Source organism: Mixophyes fleayi, chromosome 11 (assembly GCF_038048845.1).
Source record: "Mixophyes fleayi isolate aMixFle1 chromosome 11, aMixFle1.hap1, whole genome shotgun sequence".
Classification (NCBI taxonomy): Eukaryota; Metazoa; Chordata; class Amphibia; order Anura; family Limnodynastidae; genus Mixophyes; species Mixophyes fleayi.
The window spans coordinates 13,817,088-13,837,151 of record NC_134412.1 but is presented as its reverse complement, the minus strand read 5'-3'; the positions used below and the strand labels follow the sequence as shown (position 1 = coordinate 13,837,151).

Below are 20,064 nucleotides of genomic sequence, written 5' to 3'. Positions count from 1 at the left end.
AGAGACATCTGCTCATTTTTAAACAAACACAGGATTTAAAAAATCCGATCTGGCTATGTACTCAATGGCTTATGTTCATGTTAAGCAAATTGAAGTCAATGGCTGGAATACATATGACAAAATTTGCCACTGTTTATTTGCAAACAAACATGATATGGCATAAAATTGGATATTTTGGAACAGGGTCAATAGACAAATAAAATCAACTACACATTCCAGATTTTAGTGCATAAATACAATAATCACAGGTATCAAGAAAACCGGTGAATCCATTTAGATACTGGGTGCCTACGTTCACTTTACTCTAAGATGAAATCCATCCTCATCTCTCTCAGCATTATCAGTGCTGTTACATGGACTGGTAAGATATTTACAATGATTTTTAATCTAAGTTGTTTCATTATCTTCCTCTTTTGCCCATTTAATTAGAAGTGCAAGAATCTGTTGGCATTATACCTAATTTTCTTAGCTTGCCCTTATAAGAGTAGTAGAAAAAAAGTTTAAAATCCTGAAAAATAATTTTGTTAACTTTTGTGTTATATTTAATTAGTTAAAGAAATTGGGTAAAAATAAGAGATTGCCCATTATAGCACTTTTTCCTTCATAGCATCAAATGGGATTTTATATCTAACAAAAAATTGTTCAAGTAGGTATGCAAATTACAAAATATAAATTAAAAAAGGTTCCGATCATGAGGAAACATTTTCCTCTATGCACATCAGGCTTCTATTTGTACATCTATTAAAACACACACACACACACACACCAGAGATCCCCTTGTAGTTTGTAATCAATAATTACAGGTGATAATATCTGATAGTGCAGGAACATTTATATGTACATTTGTCAATTGTCAATGTTGTAAGATTAATTTTTATTTTGAATCATATTTAAGGTAGTTTGCTGTAAAATATTGTCGTCTGTATAATGTTTTATCATTGAAAGGATACACCTACAAATCAATTAAAAATAATTAAAAACCAGGGTGAAAATACTATTAGTTGATAAAAAAGATCAGTTATCATTGTGCAGGTATGGATGTCACTAATGACCAGCAAATCACCTCCATTCCTACTGTACATTTACTGGATATTAGATCTTTCTAAGGTGTCCAGGTTAGGATTTACATGAAATAATGCAGTTGCTAAGTGTATATAGTATACCATTTAAAAGAATGAACAGACTAAATACACACATACACACTAGATTTTAATACATAGTGAGTACTCATAGGGACAACCCTTTCCAAATACCTTATCAACAAGACAATTAAATAGGTATGTTTAGGAGATGTATGTAACCACAGTTATCACTTGAGATCTTTCATTTGACCTAAAGTGAACAGACTGGCATTTCACAGAACAGTTTCATGTATTCCTGCTGTCTAAGGACATCCATAAACACACTTATAGATACAGGGTTTTACCTCCACTTGTAGAATACATAAGTCATTTGGGGTATTGTTGCTACCACATTGCTTTAACCAAGGCTAGTCAAGCAAGTTATGCCACTACATTAGGGGGAATAGGCAGCAACTGTGGATTTATTCAAATATTTTATTTATCTTTATAGCCATCCAGTTTCCATCCTTCAGTGCATGTAGTTCAGCTATGATACATGTGACATAATCATGCTTTCCAGGTACCGTGTATGGCTTGGGAATTTATTGCTCCACATTCCTCAGAAAAAGTTGTACATAATCATAACCTGTGAAATGTAAACATAGATGGTCTTGCAAACATGTAGACATTATCAGTGGTTACTCAACATTCTTCACACTTTTCTGCAAAAAGTTCCATTGCATTTTGCATTGCCGGTGTTTGCAGGATTGGAACTTTGGAACCTTGTTTCCCTCGGATTTCAGTCCTTAAGAACTGGGGCACAATGGTAACTTAAAGTGCCCTGGCAAAAATTCTGAAAGCGGCCTCGTGTAGGCGGGACCAAAACTACTCTAGACAGGGCCAACATAAAGTAGACAGGGTTAGTACACGTTTATCCTTAGCCACAACGGTGGTAAGACAGTACCTGAGATGGCGATAACAGAACAGATATTGCGGTGGTACAAATACTTCAGAGAAAGTTGTTAAATAGGCTTCCCCATGCAAAGGCATTATTTCTGCTGACAGGGGTTACTGCTTTCCACCCTTTAATACATCAGAACGCCAGTGCATGCAAAATCTCCAATGAGGAATCCCTGAATAATGCTGTCTCAAATCCCCATTAGTGTGGGCACTAATAGGGTTTTGAGCATGATGAGAACTATAGCTTAACAGTATCTAACTATGAGACAGACATTCAGCAAAAATTATTAAAATCAGAAAACTGTTCTTACCTGTTATCTTTAGGTTCAATTATGTGGTGTAGCACATGGTTGTGCTTTTGTTCATCCATGTAACTTCTGACTATCAGCGACCAGCACTGGCTCTGCCTACCACATTGATTCCAGCAGAAGAGAAGGTAGAAAAAAGTGTGAAGAGGGGAGAATTGGAAGAGGAGTGGGGGAAAGGTGTGGTGCAAGGTGGTTCAGGGGACAGATTGGAGAAATAGAGGGCAAAAAAATAGGATGTAAGTTCAAAGAGAGACGTGCACAAGAAGAGAAATAAAGGGACAGGCACCATAATTTGAATACAGAGAAAACAATTAGGTGGCACTGGCAGAGAGAAACACACATGGAGAGAGACGATGGTGAGAAATTGAATAAAATAGAAAACTGGAGACAGAGATGCACACACACAAACAGGGTGGCAGAGGAACTGTTTTGAAAACTCACCTCTCCATGCTCCAGTGCCATTCTGTCTGCTATAGGAGCCGCGCTTCCGGGTATCAGCGATCACATGACCGCAAACTGGGGCGGGGAATTGAAAATTGGAAAGGGCATTTAATCCATGCTCTAACACTCGGTTAGTGTCAGATCATCTTGTAGGCTTCCTGACAGCAATATTGTGTGGATTCCTTGTACTGCATAATATCCTGTCTGACTCCTGTGTACCAGTGCTGCTTGTTGACTATTCTTGTTTCACCTGCTGCCTTCTTGTATACCAAATCCGCCTGACACTGACAGCACTTCCTGATTTTGCACTTCGCTGCCAATTGTGTACCAGACCTGGATTACCCAGACTGCTTGCTGATTCTGTACTCCATCATCCAATTGTGTACCAGACCCAACTTGTTCTGACTTCAAGACCGCCTGCTGATTCTTCTGCATACGAGAATCCGACTCAGCTCTCTGACCACAATCCTCGTCCTCTTCCTGCATACCTGTGTCTTCCTTCCGCAGTGCTACACTTTGGGGCAGACAAGTGGACCGCGACCTGTGAGCTCTAGACAGCTAAGTCCACCCCGCTTTGTGGCGGTTCTTGGTGAATACCAGGCAGCTCGTTAGACTCTGCACCTCAGGTCGCCCAGTGCGAACCTTGATTAGCACTAGATCCTATTCTCTACATTACAGGCACACACACAAATGTGGACAGAGGCACACACAAAGGAAAGACAGAGCCATGCATAATGAGACAGAGAGAAATGATTGCATGCAAAATTGGAGACAGAGAGACTAACACAGAGATGGGGACGAGAGTCACAGACACAGAAAGTTGGTGAGACAAAGACGGGCAGTAAATAGAGTCAGTGGCAAGCAGGGGAGAAAAGAAGAAGCTACTCACATTTGAATTCTGCATTCTGCTTTCTTGCTTGTGCTGGGACTGTGCAGTGAAAAGTCGTAGCCAATAGTGGATGCTGCTGTGACAAAGGGGGGGAGCAAAATAGAGGGCTAAAAGAGGCAGGGCCAGGGATGTACAAGCACACACCAAAAAGCAGCGGAATCAAAACTCTGCATCCTTATTACCTCCAAATTGTGCGCAAAGTTCCCTCAATTTCCAAGATCTTTTAGTGCTATATGTCTTTACTTTTAGTACATGGGAAATTTAAGAGCCCTTGCAACTTCCATCTTATTCCAATGAACATGTTCAATATTTCAGTCTAGTTTTTAAATGGGTTTCTCACAGTATACTGTATAAAAAAAAAAGTATACTGCTTTCTGTTATACTCTATTAATCCTTTTTTTCAAAAGTGATTGGACAGACACTGAAACAAATTTCCAGTCTTTTATATTTAAAATAATGTTGCTATAAGGTCTGAACCATTCTCCTCTGGAGTGTCAGGGACATACTCATCTTCAAAGTTGTTCACACAATAATCAGAGCTGCCACCAATACCACTGAGAATATTCATATATACCATTAAAAATAAAATATATAGATAAATGTCTATATATTACAGAGATAAGAGGGCTGTCATTCCCCACAGTTCATGCTCCGCAGTTACTATCTTCCTTTAGGCAGTAGAAAGCTGTGATGGACTCTCTCTTCCTCTCCCTCTTACTCCTTCTGCTTCCTGTTATGTGTAATCAGGAGACTAGCTGTGATTTCCTTTTCTCCGGTGCACTGAGGACCCTGGTGGTTATATAACGCAGCAGTGGACTTCTGCAGGTCTCATAAGTGTTGATAAAACTGCAGTTCCACTAATGGCCAGTGGTGGAGTAGATACACGACATATTCACAAACTTGTTGCCTGACAAATTGATCCATTGGGACATGACACATTTTGATGCTAGGTTTATTAGCAAGGTCTTCTGCATTGTCAAGCATAGTCAAGATTTGTGGGGACCTCATTTTGAGTTCCTGTTATGTCTGTGGTCCCTACAATATTGGTGTGTAAGTGCGTCATTGTCTCCACAGGGTCAAGCATATTGCTATTGTTAAAACACAAAATCAAATAACAGACCGAATGGACCTCTGTGCTTTTTTCTGTAGTGAATGACTACATTTCCATGGAAAAAACCAGAATATCTTACTAATATTTTACTTATTCTCACCTTTCATGTTCAGTTATTCTATTAATGCTGTGAGGTAAATAGTATTGTGTGCCCAATATGAATAATGTTAATAGGTTATCATTTTCTAGTACATTTTTCAAATGATAATGTTCTCATTATTAAATATAACTGATATTCTTTCTTCTAGCTGATGCTATTAATTGTTTAAAGTGCGTCAAAGCAAACAGTGACACGTGTGTCGGAGAGTCAGTTGATTGTCCTAACATGACCCAATGCATGGTAGTTTATGAACTATATCAATTTGGTAAGTTTTCAGTCATTCAGTAAAATAACCACATGGGTGTTTATAAAATTTACATAAGAAATAATCCATCTCTACAGAAAATAACACTGTAATGAGGGATGCTCCGGAAACTATAATTTTTGGAGACTGCTGCTGTGTCCTTTTCATTGCATTGTACAGAAAGTTAATTACATTTTATTTTTCCAACTAGAACTTAGTTAGGCATTTTGCGGCACATAAAAGTTTGTAACATTTACTTCTAGGGGTGTGACTATAATGAGGCAACATGAGGCAGCTGTCTCAAGCTTCAAGAATTGAGACACCCAGAAATGAGAGTAAGATTTAAATGACAATTTTCATGATGCTTAATTTACCTTGGTAGTAGATTTATTATTGGATATAAACGACCATATTTGTCTTTTATAACAGTCATCATCTGCTATTTATTTACCAGTCATATTTGTGGTAGTTCATAAAAGGGATGATATAAGTACTAAATTAAATGCTGCTCACATCAGTATAATGTTTAAACTCCTCACCCTCATCTTTAAAGCTCTTAGTCAATCTTCCCCTCTCTACATCTCCAATCTCATCTCTACCTACACTCCTACCCGCTCCCTCCGCTCTGCCTCTGACCGCCGCCTCACTACTTCACTGATCACCTCCTCTCACTCTCGTCTTCAGGACTTTGCCCGGGCTGCTCCCCTGCTGTGGAACGATCTTCCACGTTCCATCAGGTTAGCATCTACTCTCAAAGGCTTCAAGCGTGCCCTTAAGACTCATTTCTTTATTCAAGTCTATCAGTCCTCCTAACTTTCTTGTACTGGCTCTCTCCCCTAGTTAGTACCCCCATTTATGGGTCTCCCTCTCCCTCTAGGTTGTTAGCTCTCATGAGCAGGGCCCTCTTTCCTTGTGTGCTCCTTCTACAGTTCCTTCACCCTCTGTACCTCTTGACCTGCTTCGCTAGCCCTGTTTTCCCTGTTTTATAAATCTTCGGCCTTCTTCTTGCTGATTTCTACTATCCCTTTCTCTATCTGTCAGATATAATCTGATTTGCTTTACCCTGTCACCTGTGTTTGTATATATTTGTGTATCATGTTGTGTCTTGGTTCTGTTTTCTGTATATGTAATGTACGGCGCTGCGGACCCTTTGTGGTGCCTTATAAGTCAAAGATAATAATAATAATAATAATGTTTAGCTACAGCCCAGAATGCAACATTGGAAAGTAATGATGTACTTGTATCTCTTGTTACATCCAAGTGTTTTAGAATGAAAGATATATCTGCCAAAGAAGGAAAATCACACATAGATATCGGTATCACCTCATACTTGCAACTTGGGTTGTTTCAAATGGAAATCTGTATATTATAAAGAATAATGTAGACTCTACTGTGAAATAAACGTGATATTATCTATTATCCCCAAGGAAACACTTATCACTCAATTAAAAGGGATTGCAATCCAGGCTTCCCATGTGGCGGACTTTATTCTGGTACTTTAAATGATGCAACTGTAAGAGTTAACATCCAATGCTGCACAAAGGATAACTGCAACACAGATGACTACAAAAGTATGTACTTATTTCCATAATAATCAATATGTATAATTAAAATGATTGAAATAAATTGAAGATAAAACCTTTCTCAACTGTCGCACGGGGGGGGGGGTTATTTTGGGTTTCTCTGGATGAACACAGTTAGGATATATGAATAATTAAACTTGACGGACCTGGGTCTTTTTAAACCTTACTATGTAACTATGCAACTTGCAATATCTACAGCAAAATACACTGAATGTATGTACTAATATTTTCATATTCTTCTACCATGTTAGGCCATGTTAGTCACAATCATCATTATCAAACAGAATCAAGGAAAATAGGCTCCAGGAATTGTTGATGGATACAAATGCATAAAAAAATATTGGGACATCATTCCGAACAGCTCAACTAATCATCAAATTCAAACAATAATGCCCACAATTTACATAAGCAAGAGCTTAAAACTGCTAAAACCCTCCCCTTTTAATTTCAACAAAAGCAAATTATTGGGGTATGGAAACATTCAAATAACTCCTATGTTGACCTTTTTACCCATTTCTAAAAAACCATAGTGATGCAGAGCTATATTTCCAACTTATAGGCAACTGTTTCAGTCTTATTAGATCTAATCAGTGCGAATTATGGAACAATGGCTTCCACTGTGTGCGGCTTAAAGAAGATCGGACTTTAGCACACAGTTGAATTCATGGGGCCTAACAGCTGTTTACAAATGTAGTATGTAGAACATAGCCATATTGTCTAGAAATAGGTAATGTGGTTAGAGACACAAGAGAGAATAATAAATATAAAATAGTATATAATGAAATAATAAATACAACACCTCCAAATTCTTGGTTTATCCCTTCAAAAATTAAATGGGAATCATGTTTATTGCAGCAGTCTATATGGAAATTGCAACTAAACAATGCAAATAGATGACAGCTAATTAATTTAATTAATGAATCTAGTATACACTATATGGACAAATTCTTTTTGGAGATACTTGTTAATTATTGAATTGTGGTGTTTCAATCAGACCCATTGCCAGAGTGTATAAAATCATGCACCTTGCCATGCGGTCTTCATTTGCAAACATTTGTGATACAAAATGGGTCATTCTGAAGTGTGGTACTTTGTAGAAGGCCACCATTGCAATAACACAGTCCATGCAATTTCATAGTTGCTGGAGATTCCACAGTGTCGGGGTACTGAGGCTTGGTGCCCCTACTATCAATCTCTGATAACCTGATTTCCTATGTGGTATTTTGCCGTCGACAGCAAAGTGGAGAAATGAAACACAAACGAGGTGTTGCAGTTTCAAAATCCGCTCTAAGGCTCCATGCAAACTGATCCTTTATTTATACATAGTGACCAGCATTAACTGGTTAACGACAAGGACATATAAGGAAATCTCTTTAGCTCAGCAAATATACATATAAGCCCACATCCTCTGTTCAGCATTATATGCTTCTTCCTGCCAGTTGCTTGCTTCAGTCTGGCATCTTGCTGTTGTCTTGTTCCATAGGAAGCATCTGTTTTTTTCCTTCAAAGCGTAGTCCTATATAGTTCCTTTTTTTTTTGTTAAGACATTTACTATATATTTGTACATCTTAATAACTATCAATTATTTTATACTCTCACAATCCCCTCTTTTTATTACATTAAACAAATATACATGTGTTTCCTGACCCTTCCTATCATGTCATGATACAGGGCTACCTAATCTCAAGCTACATTTATCCCGACTTTGACCTAGAGTCTCCGTGAAGATAGAGAATGGATCATTCACAAGAGAAAGTATCCTTGCATCATTTATTCTTTCCCTAGCAGTATTTCACTGCAGTATACACATGTTATTTTTGCTTGATAGGGGTTCTTCCGTTTACATGAGGTACATACTTTTTGAGTTTGATTAAAATATGTTGGTACCGGAGTCATGGCCTGATTAACCATTTTCCTAAACTTACAGGACAAATAACAATTCCACACAATCAACAGGATCAAAACCATTATTATTACCAGTATTGGATGGAGCATTACCTTAAAAATACCTGTTGCAGTGGGGGAATTACCTATGAACACATCCCACCAATGGTGTTGCAGATTATCTTTTAATTGACGAGCTACATATTTTAATTCCCGTGCTTCTATTACTGTCTGCATTTGTGCATGATTAGCTGAATAGTTTACCTGTGCCAAATGTTCTGCCAGGCGCTGGGTGTTGTTTATAGCATTGATTATCCCCTGAAGATTAATAGTCAAGTTATAGGAGGGTAGTTTAATTGGGATAAATTGCTGATATATATTGTCTCCCCTATCCTTATAGAATATATAAGTCTCATTCCTCCATATTAGATGAGTAACATTTTGGATACATCCTGAAAATGGGTTAGTCAAGTTATACATTTCTATAGTTTGTTTATCATGGGTTACTAAGCACACTATTTGTGGTGCTACTTCTATAAACATATCATTTTTCCTGTCATGGAGCTCCCAATTACAGACACTAGTTGGATGTTCTAACTTACAAGGTTCATAAACTTGAGTGTTTTGAGAGCACACTATTCCATTGTCTGTATTTGAACACAATCCCAAGTTATGTGTGTTGTTATTATCATCTATATACTCCCCTCTTATCTGCGGGGTCCATAATTGTGTTCCACCGACCTGGGCATAGAGTGGGACAGGCAATATGAGGAATTTACACATTATCTCAGTCTTCAGTATACTGTATGTCTGAAAACTTCCTATGCACCAGTTTTCTGTACACTTCACACCCATTCCATCAGTTTGAATCCATAGCTGCGTAGCTACATTAAACATATTTCTATATACCAGTTCATTGTTAGTCATTAATTGAGTTTGAGCGTTACTCTTTTGTATTTTCTGATACAGTGTCTTAATTGAGCATTCAGTCCAGTTAAACATCAAGGAGATATTTATATCTATTCCTAAGGAATTGAAAAATGTTGCATTAAATATCTGTAAATATTCTTTGTCCCATAATATTAGTTTCTGCAAAGGCGTGAAAACTGTGGGCATCCACTGTGCCTGCATGGTGATTACCTTGTTTATATCTTCTCCTGCTGCACTCATCTTATTACTCAATGTTTCTATGTCTATACTGTTAAGTACCCCCATTCCAGTACCTGTTGCCCCCAATAATGTATCATACCACTCCCTTTTCTTCCTATTTTGGCACATGGGATCAAGAGGGAATGTGATATTGAAAGTGTGCTGGGTTGCATATTTTCTAGTACCTATATTTCTGCAAGTAGAGGGCACCTTGATTAGAGTATCATTAATGATTCTTGGCTTGGGGTCTAATATGTATAGTCTTTTCATGAGTACATACTCCCCTGGTATCTCAGTACTGTTGGTACACATCATCATCAAATCCCCTACTCCCTTCCATGCCCTTCCTATAGGTACTGTATTATTATTGGAGCCATTTACACACTTGAGGGCTTCTATCCAGGCTTGGGTATACCCTTTTAATTTGATAAATGGTTCAGTGCAGCATATGATGGGAGTACTATTAGTTATGGTTATAGTATAATTTTCCCCTGGTGCCCAGAAATGATGGGGTTCATTCCTCCCTGCTGTTTCTACAAACCCATGGCCACCAGTAAATGTAAAGTTTAACTTACAACAGGGATATGGAATCATTCTTCTACTACTTCCTGTTCCTACATCTACCATCGCACATTCTTCTTGATTACTTGATTTATTCCCTATCATACCTGCACATTTGGTTAAGTCTACCTTCTTAACTTTATTTCCTGGCGTATACATCTGTATATACATTATCTGTACTGTTACTAGTGCTATGCACATTATCACACAAAAAGGATTCATGGTGCTTCAATTTTCACTGTCAGCTTTTTGCAGTGAGATGCGTGGACCCAGGTGTCTCGTCCTCCTAACTTAACAGAAGTGGGAGTAGTCAAGACCACTTGATATGGACCATCAAATCTGGGTTCCAAAGTTTTCCTCATGTGCCTTTTTAGGTAGACCCAATCTCCTGATTGCAAGGCATGTGTTCCTGTATCGTTATTTGGATCTGGAATGGAGGAGAAAACTTGAGAGTGCACATTAGTCATTATCTTTGTAAGCTGTATTAAATAATCAGTTAGATCTGCATGATTATGTTGCAATTGCTGAGGAAAATAACACCCTGTTTTCGGGGCTCCCCCAAACAATATTTCATAAGGGGACAACTTATGCTTCTTTCCTGGTGTTGTTCTAACTGAATATAGAGCTAAAGGTAGACAATCTAACCAGGTTTTTCCTGTTTCTGCAATCATTTTCTGAATTTTTAACTTTAATGTGCCATTCAATCTTTCCACTTTTCCACTTGCCTGCGGCCTATACGGGGTATGAAAGGCTTGCTGTATCCCCATATCCTTCATTATATTTTGCATTACTTCCCCCGTAAAATGCGATCCTCGGTCTGATTCTATTGTTTCAGGTATTCCATACCTGCAAATTACCTCACTTATCAGTTTCTTGGCAGTGTTTTTAGCTGTTGCCTTAGCCACTGGCCAGGCCTCTGGCCAATTTGAGAATAGATCTGTACACACAAGGACATACTCATATGTTCCTACCCTAGGTAGCTGTATATAGTCAATCTGCAATCTCTGAAATGGGTACAATGGCTTTGGTGTGTTCTTCTGTGGTGTTTTCACTACCTGACCTGGATTGTATTTTCCGCATATCACACAGGCTGCTGCATATGCCGTAGCGGCTGCATTGAATCCTGGTGCTACCCAATGTCGTAAGACAATATTGGTCATAGCTTCTTTAGAATTGTGGACCAGCCCATGTGCCAATTGAGTCATCATAGGGTATAGGCTTCTGGGCAGACAATACTTATTATCTGTTCTCCAGAGCCCTCCCTGACATGTAGCACCTTCCTTTTCCCAGGCTTTTTTGTCTATTGAGGAGACTTGTTCCTGGAACTTTTGCAGTATGTCAAGAGTTATAGGCTCTACAGGGTTTTCACCCTGTGTCACATGGCAGACCTGCACCCTGGGCATAAGGGCTGCCTGTTTAGCAGCAGCATCTGCCTTGGCATTTCCCATAGCCTCCCTAGTCTTTTCTTTAGTGTGTGCCTGGACTTTCAATATAGCTACCTTCTTGGGTAGCTGCAGAGCTCTAAACATAGCCCTTATCTGTTCTGCATGCTTGATAGGTTTTCCTGCTGACCCCACAAAATCCCTGCTCTTCCATATTGGCCCAAAATCATGGGCCACGCCATATGCGTACCTGGAGTCTGTGTATATGTTAGCTGTTTGGTTTTCCGCCATTATACATGCCTCAGTGAGTGCATGCAACTCTGCCTCCTGTGCTGAGCAGAAAGGTGGGAGTGGTTGTTGTATCAAAGTCTCTTCCAGGGTGGTCACGGCATACCCTGTGTGTGGTGACCCTTCATAATAATACCTGGAACCGTCAACAAATAAGTTCCAATCTGCATTAGGTATAGGGACATCTGTCACATTTTCTAATTCCTTCATTTCTAGCTTCATTAGTTCAGCACAGTCATGTTACTCAGAAAAGGGAAAATTTTTGTGTGTATATTGTCTGGTACTGATACATTTCTCCCTTTCTGATTCATCAAGGGTGGGTAGGTCCCCACCCACCTCTCTCCCCTCTGTTGAACCTGCTTCAACTGGAAACAGTGTAGCAGGATTCAAAACTGTGCATCTTTTAATTGTTACATGTGCATGACTTAATAATGACACCTCATACTTAGTGAGCCTTGCTGTGGACAGATGCTTTGTTCTTGCTTGGTTTAGTATTTCTGTAACTGCATGTGGGACCTGTATAGTTAAGGGGTGGTCTAGTACTATATCTGCCACCTTGTCTTTTAGCAAGGCTGCGGCTGCCACCACCCTTATGCAGGACGGGGCTCCTCTTATGATACTGTCCAGATGTAATGAATAGTAAGCCAGCGGTCTCTGTTTATGTGAGTGTACCTGTGAAAGGACCCCTTGTGCATGTCCCTTAGATTCATTGCAGAACAAGGTAAATGGCTTATCATATTGTGGTAATCCTAACGCTGGTGCCTGCACAATGGCTTGTTTTAATGTTTCAAACGATGTTAGTTGTGATTCAGTTAAATATATCCTGGACCCTTTTACCTCACTAAGAGCCTCATAGAGGGGTTGCATTAGGAGGGATGCTCCGGCAATCCATTCCCTGCAGTACCCTACCAAACCTAGGAATGCCCTTAATTCCTTGGTATTCTGTGGTGGCTTTACCTGCTGGATTGCAGTTATCCTGTCCTGTGTGAGGTGTCTGGTACCTTGTGAGATGCAATGTCCTAAAAATATTACCTTACTCTGCGCTGCTTGCATTTTTGTGGGTGATACCTTGCAATTTTGCTGCCCTAAGAAGTTAATTAATGATATAGTCTCTTCCTGACACCCTTCAATCGTTTGGCAACACAGTAGTAAGTCATCTACATATTGGAGCAGTTGTGTGGATGAATATTTTGGTCTCCATCCCTGTAATATGAGGTTCATTGCTTCTGAAAATGCTGAGGGTGAGGTGGCTCCCCCCTGTGGAAATCGAGTCCAACAGTATTGTTTTCCCTGATGTGTAAATGCTAAGAAAAGCTGGCTGTCCTCTGTAAGAGGGACAGAGAAAAATGCATTTGCAAGATCTATAACAGTAAAATACTCTGCTTCTGCAGGGATCTGATTGAGGAGGGTATGTGGGTTGGGTACAATAGGTGCATCAATCACCATCCTTTTGTTAATTTCTCTAAGATCGTGAACCATTCTATACTCCTGTGGTTTTCCAGGTTCTAACTTCTTTTTTACTGGGAAAAGGGGCGTATTCCAGGGAGACCTGCATTCCCTGAGAACTTTAGCCTGTTGGTATGTCACTACCTGTTTGGTTATAGCTGTATCTTGTTGTTGAGACAGGGGGTATTGCTTCATCTTGATGGGGACAGTATTTGGTTTCATTTTTAAATGTACAGGCTGTACTGCCAGTAATCCCACATCTGTCTTTCCCCTTGACCATACTTCCTGTGGCACTTTTTCACTGAGCCACAGGGGTATTGAGTTTGTTTTTTCTGGGGGAATACTTTGAACCAAATATATGGCAGCGTGCAGCTGACAACTCTGATTTTCTGACAGGGAAGTAATCTGAACCCTCCCATCCTTGTACATTATTTTGGCCTGTATTGCTGACAGTATATCAGCCCCTAATAGATTGACTGGACAGGTAGTTGAAGTTAGAAATTGCACAGGTACCGTTAAAGTCTTATCCTGTAATTTAACAAATACTGGTTCGCTTTGTTTAAGCTGAACTCCATCCCCTGATAAACCTGTGCCAATGATTTTTACTTTACTCATATATTTTTTTGGTATCTCTGAGGCCCTCAATACTGTGCGGCTTGCTCCAGTGTCCACTATGCAATCAATAATTTCCCCTTGGGGTAATTCCAACTGAATTTTTCCTGTGGGCCCTGGGGTATTAATAGTGGGTTGCTGGGGGCCTGACACTGGGTAGCCTATTTCCTATGGGTGTGGGTTGGGTGTGGAGGTAATAAATGCTGAGGCTTCTGGGTTTTTGTGAGTATTTTCCTGCTTCCAGACTTTATATTTCTGACAATCCCTTTTCATATGACCTGGTTGGTTACAAAAGAAACATAATCCCCTTCTTTTTGCCTCTTCCCCAGTGACTCTCTTTTTCTGGTTAAAGCTCTTTGGTCTGGGAGTCTCCTGGACCACATGGACAGTAACATGAGAGGACTTTTCTTGGCTCTTTCTCTTTTTCTCTTCTCTCTGATCCTCTATAGCCCTTAATACTTCTAACAGGGAAGCTACTGTCATTGTACTAGCCTCTGGCCTTTTGGTCATTAACTCACTCCTTAGGGATTCTTCGAGTCCCTGTAGGAAAGCGGTACGCAGTAGCCACTGATGGGTAAGGTTATCTTCCTGGAATCCCCTATCCAGATGTGCCTGATGAACTTGATCATAATAATCTTTCACTGACTGGTCCCTCCTCTGTCTACCTTCTGGGACAGCTGGCATTCTCTGCTGTTGCGCCTCACACCAGCGTCTCAATCTGATTAGGAATAGATTACCAGACTCTTCTGTTCTCTGTTCTATTCCTATTGGGGCTGCCACTATTCCATCTCCAACAGGTATTGCAAGTATGTCATTTACACTACCCATTCCAACTATCATTTTACAAACTTCCTCTAAGTCCCCCCAAGTGGCGGCCCAAATTGTCACCAGTCTTTCTATATATCTATGTAAGGCTAGGGGATTCTTCCTGTAATCTGGGGCTTTCCTGACTATATCAGTTAATTCCGCCGGTGCCCAAGGTCTATATTGTTCCTGTCTTCGAGTTACTCTTAATCTAGGTGCATCGGGGTGGTTTAATTGACCAAAATCTGGATTTGGTTCGTGCACTGTCTGTATAGTAATTGGGTAGCTGGAGACAGTATTATGAAGATATGGGGGTGGCCCTACTTCCACTGGATACATTGTAGTCTTCCCACAATTACATTTGGTACCCTTGGAATCAACCTGACCACAATTGCAGATATTAACCTTACTCCTAGTCCAATGTGATGAGGGTGACCACAGGGGAGGTTTTCTATTTAAGTTTCCTAGGAGGGAGTCACATGGTTCTCCTTCAACTGATACCTTATTATAACAGTTTGGGCAGGTACTCCCTGCCCCTGGGATACAAAAACCACAAGCTGGACACTTTTTATCCCCTTTCACACCCCATGCTCTAAGACTGGGGTATTTTACTGGTGTTACAAATGAATTATTGTGGGGTAATTGTCCTGACGTCATTTCTAATGTGTGATTATGTGGGTCTGATGGTGCACTTGGGGGTGGCTGAGTAGGAGGCGGGTTCACAGTTGCATGTCCCTGGAGGTCTTCTAACATTTCCTCTTTTACCATATGTTCTTGCTCTATTTGTCTACATGCCCTTACCCATGCTGACACTTGGTGCTCTTTCTTATTCTTAATAATCCATATACTGTGTTCTTTCTGAAAAGTTTCCCATCTTTTAGGATCTAATGACCCTATATCTGGCATTCCTGCCTTCCTGAAGACTATATGGATTCCTTTAACAGCCACAGTACCTTCTCTTTCCTTAACTAGATCCGCAGGAGTGTATGATGTCTGTACCATCATACCTTTACTGCCCTGGGCCCCCATTACTGCAGTTATGGGAATACCGGCCCCTAGTGTGCCTGAGAAGTGACTGTTAATCTAACTTTATACACCTTTACAATCAAATCCTGTTATGGATTGTTTGATCAACTTGGGTACATACTTTACTGATATAATATTAATTAATGGACATGTAAGTGGCCCTATCCTTCTAATGTTCTATGTTAAAAACAAAACAAACATATTTTCCACCATCCCAAACCTATTTGGGTTTTCAGATAGTCTGGACAACCGTGTCTTCCAAATATTGCTGTATTAAAATTTCCCTCCTTATGTTTACCATATGTTACTGAACAATCAGTGTCAGTTCCTATCACCGCTATCAATTTACTAGTTTGTATTGTCAATGCATTTTGAATTATAACAACACATTTACAGTCTGGACAACTAAGATTACTTTCTGACATTTATACTCCCCACAGCATGTCTCTGATTCCCTCAGCTCCCTTTGATGTTTTTATGAAACAATATATTAATACTAGTACAATTATTACTATTAAAATAATTCCACTAATACATTCAGCTATTTCTTCTGAAGGTGTCATCTAATCCCTTTTTTTTTTTTTTTTTTTTAAGAAATTAGACAGTAGACAGTAGATAGTAGACAGTAGACAGTCCTATCCTCCGACCTCAGGCGCCTCTGAGCAGAGGTACCAACAAGGAAATGCGGAAGACCCTTACCAGAATCAGTGAGCAACCTTTCTGCACTTTTACCGTGTTACTTGGTTGTTACTTCTTTCAACCTCTAAGAGAGCTGAGGACCCTTGTAGACTGACAGCTGGCCCAGTGGTCGCACGTTACACAAAACAAGGTCAAGCCTCAGTAGCATGTGCAAGGTACAGTCTTTGATCAGATCAGTCTTTTCAAGGTTATGTTGTCCCCTTATACATCTCTTATCAGTACAATATCACTCAATCTTTACAGGAGCAAAGGATTCTTATAGTGACCTCTCAAACCCAAGGACAATCATCTACACAAAACAAGGCGAGGTCTCAGCAACAAGTATAGAGGAATGCCTTTGATTATCGAGGTCAATTAATGAGTTATGTATTTGCATCCTTTTATATACATCCTGTATCGACACAAACACATACATTCACTTATCTATTTATCACAACAAAACAAATATATATCAGGAAAACAGGTTATGCAGTAATTTGTTCAAATACCCGTTATACCATCCCCTACTGAACCCCACCTTATATCTTACAGGAAGAGCAGATGGAGTAGAGAGTTGCAAACGCAAAAAACTTCACTACTCACCGCGCGGTTTTTGTTCTGCTGTTCCTGTAGATTGAGGAGGTCTCTGGTCAGTCCTGGGCTGGTATGTTGAGTATCCCGGACGAGCCCCCAGAAGATGTCGGGGTACTGAGGCTTGGTGCCCCTACTATCAATCTCTGATAACCTGATTTCCTATGTGGTATTTTGCCGTCGACAGCAAAGTGGAGAAATGAAACACAAACGAGGTGTTGCAGTTTCAAAATCCGCTCTAAGGCTCCATGCAAACTGATCCTTTATTTATACATAGTGACCAGCATTAACTGGTTAACGACAAGGACATATAAGGAAATCTCTTTAGCTCAGCAAATATACATATAAGCCCACATCCTCTGTTCAGCATTACATGCTTCTTCCTGCCAGTTGCTTGCTTCAGTCTGGCATCTTGCTGTTGTCTTGTTCCATAGGAAGCATCTGTTTTTTTCCTTCAAAGCGTAGTCCTATATAGTTCTTTTTTTTTTGTTAAGACATTTACTATATATTTGTACATCTTAATAACTATCAATTATTTTATACTCTCACAACAGTCACCTGTAAGTAGAAGCGTTTAGGAACAACAGAAACTAAGCCACGAAGCGGAAGACCACATAAAATCACAGAACAGGGTCAACAACTGCTTAGGCGCATGGTGCGTAAAAATCATCAACGCTCTGCTGATTCCAAAACTGAAGAGTTCTGAACTTCCACTGGCATTAATGTAAGCACAAAATCTGTGTGGCGTAAGCATAACGGAATGGGTTTCCATGGTAGAGTCGCTACATGAAAGCCTTACATCACCAAGACCAATGTCAAGCGTCTGATGGAGTGGTGTAAGGCACACCAACACTGGACTTTGGAGCAGTAGAAACGTGTTTTGCGGAGTGAATCACTGATCACTGTTTAGCAGTCAGATGGGCGAGTCTGGGTTTCACACATGCTAGAAGAACGTTATGTGCCTGACTACATTATGCCACCTGTGAAGTTTGGTGGAGGAGGGATAATTATATGGGGTTGTTTTTCAGGGTTTGGGCTAAGCCTCTTATCTCCATTGAAGGGCAATTTTAATTCTTCAGCATACCAAGTAAATTTGGACAATGCTATGCTTCCAAATTTGTGGCAACAGTTTGGGGAAGGCCCTTTTCTGTTCCAACATGACTGTGCCCCAGTGCATAAAGCAAGGACTACAAAGACATATTTTGATAAGTTTGGTGTGGAAGGGCTTGACTGGCACACACAGAGCCCTGACCTTAACCCCATCGATCACCTTTGGGATGAACTGGAACGGAGATTGCAAGCCATGCCTTCTCGTCCAACATCAGTGCCTGACCTCATAAATGCTCTACAGAAGGAATGGGCACAAATGCCCAAAAAACACTCAAACATCTTGTGGAATGCCTTCCTAAAAGAGTGGAAACTGTTATCTCTGCAAAAGGGTGACCAACTCCATATTATCTATTTGAATACAATATCATGACAGACCCTGTTGGTGTAATTTTTCAAGCAACCAAATACTTTTGTCTATATACTGTAATGGTAATGAATTTAGAACTATACATTGGAGGAAAATCTGCAAGTAGCCAATCAGAAGCTAGTTAGTGCTGCTGACAGTCGTCATCGTTGTGTATATTTGCACCAGTACGTGCAAGAGATAAGCCATCTGAAATATGTATCTTAGTGTGTGTCCATGTCTAATTGAATTGAAATTACTTGACTTTGCCCTTATTGTACTCGGCCTATGCTTGCACTTCTCTCTAGTCCCCTTCCCTATCAACGCTCTTACGCTATAAGGACTCATATGTTGAAGAGACACAAAAATCTTCATACGATGTGTGCATACTTTTTTGAGCATGTGTATTGTAAGACAGTAGCTGTAGTTGTTAATTTTTATTAATAATTAATGATTCACTTTTTTTAACAAATGTTACTGAAATTTCACTGAAACCAAAGGTGTGAGGGAGGGGTACAAAAAAGAAAAAGGGGGAACGGGATTGGGAATGGAATTTTAACATATACATATCAGATCAAATGCAAATTCAAAATACACATTTTTATTAAATAAGTACAAGTATAAAAGTATCTCAGTGTAAGACTGTGGATATATGACTCAAAATAGTACAGATAGATGTATAGATCGTAATAGAGAAAAGCAAATAGGTGAGGGAAGAGGGGATATAATACATTAATTATTATAATAATTTAATTAATAATTATAGTAGGTTTTCATATTAATTAATGCAACATTTCTAGTGCCTCCTGGAAGCATAGAACGCAAAGGAAAAATATGTCCTGCCTGCTCTGGAGATGGGTTCACAGAATGTATAAGCAATGATACAGAGCAATGTTTTCACCCAAGTGACCTATGTGTTGATTATATCGGAAAATTCAAAGATCCAGGTAACATATTTCTATATATAAATTTAAAAAAGCCTGTTGATGTGATACTTTACTGTAGAGATACCAATAGTACTGTTGCATACCTACCAGCAGTGCAATTAAAAAATTGGGACACATAGACTACATCCATAACATACTTAGAATTCACCTACCGGATTTAGCTGAACCACATATCAAAAGTACTTGGTCACATTGTTTGTCGATTTAATGAACTGTCCAGCTTTAATTGGACTGTTGGAGGTACAGTATTATACAGCTTTAAAATCTACATAAAAAACAAGCAATATATAAATTATACTGTTTGTGTCTATGGTAGATTAAGAGACATGATCCCCTCTCAGGAAGTATCATTTACTTTAACACTCTTACCATATGTCTCTGGCAAAATACATTCTATGCAGGAATGAGTTGAAACAATTGGGAATGGTTAACAGATGAGTAAAGCCGGTAACCATGGCAAATCTATGGCTCAGCAAACAGGGAGCTGTCTAGGGTGCTAGGAGTTTACATGTTATAGTGACAAATGTCTACAAACTCTCCTGGCCA

At 39.6% G+C, this 20,064-nt stretch overlaps 1 protein-coding gene across 1 annotated transcript; it reads left to right on the top strand.

Moving 5' to 3' along the window:
* Window positions 1–268: 268 nt before the first annotated feature.
* LOC142107364 (lymphocyte antigen 6 complex locus protein G6c-like) lies at window positions 269–19,711 on the top strand. Its single transcript, XM_075190760.1, has 4 exons — window positions 269–361; window positions 5,019–5,135; window positions 6,542–6,685; window positions 19,372–19,711. The coding sequence occupies exons 1-4, from the start codon at window positions 310–312 to the stop codon at window positions 19,635–19,637; spliced, it is 579 nt and encodes a 192-aa protein (XP_075046861.1). The 5' UTR covers window positions 269–309; the 3' UTR covers window positions 19,638–19,711.
* Window positions 19,712–20,064: the final 353 nt, after the last annotated feature.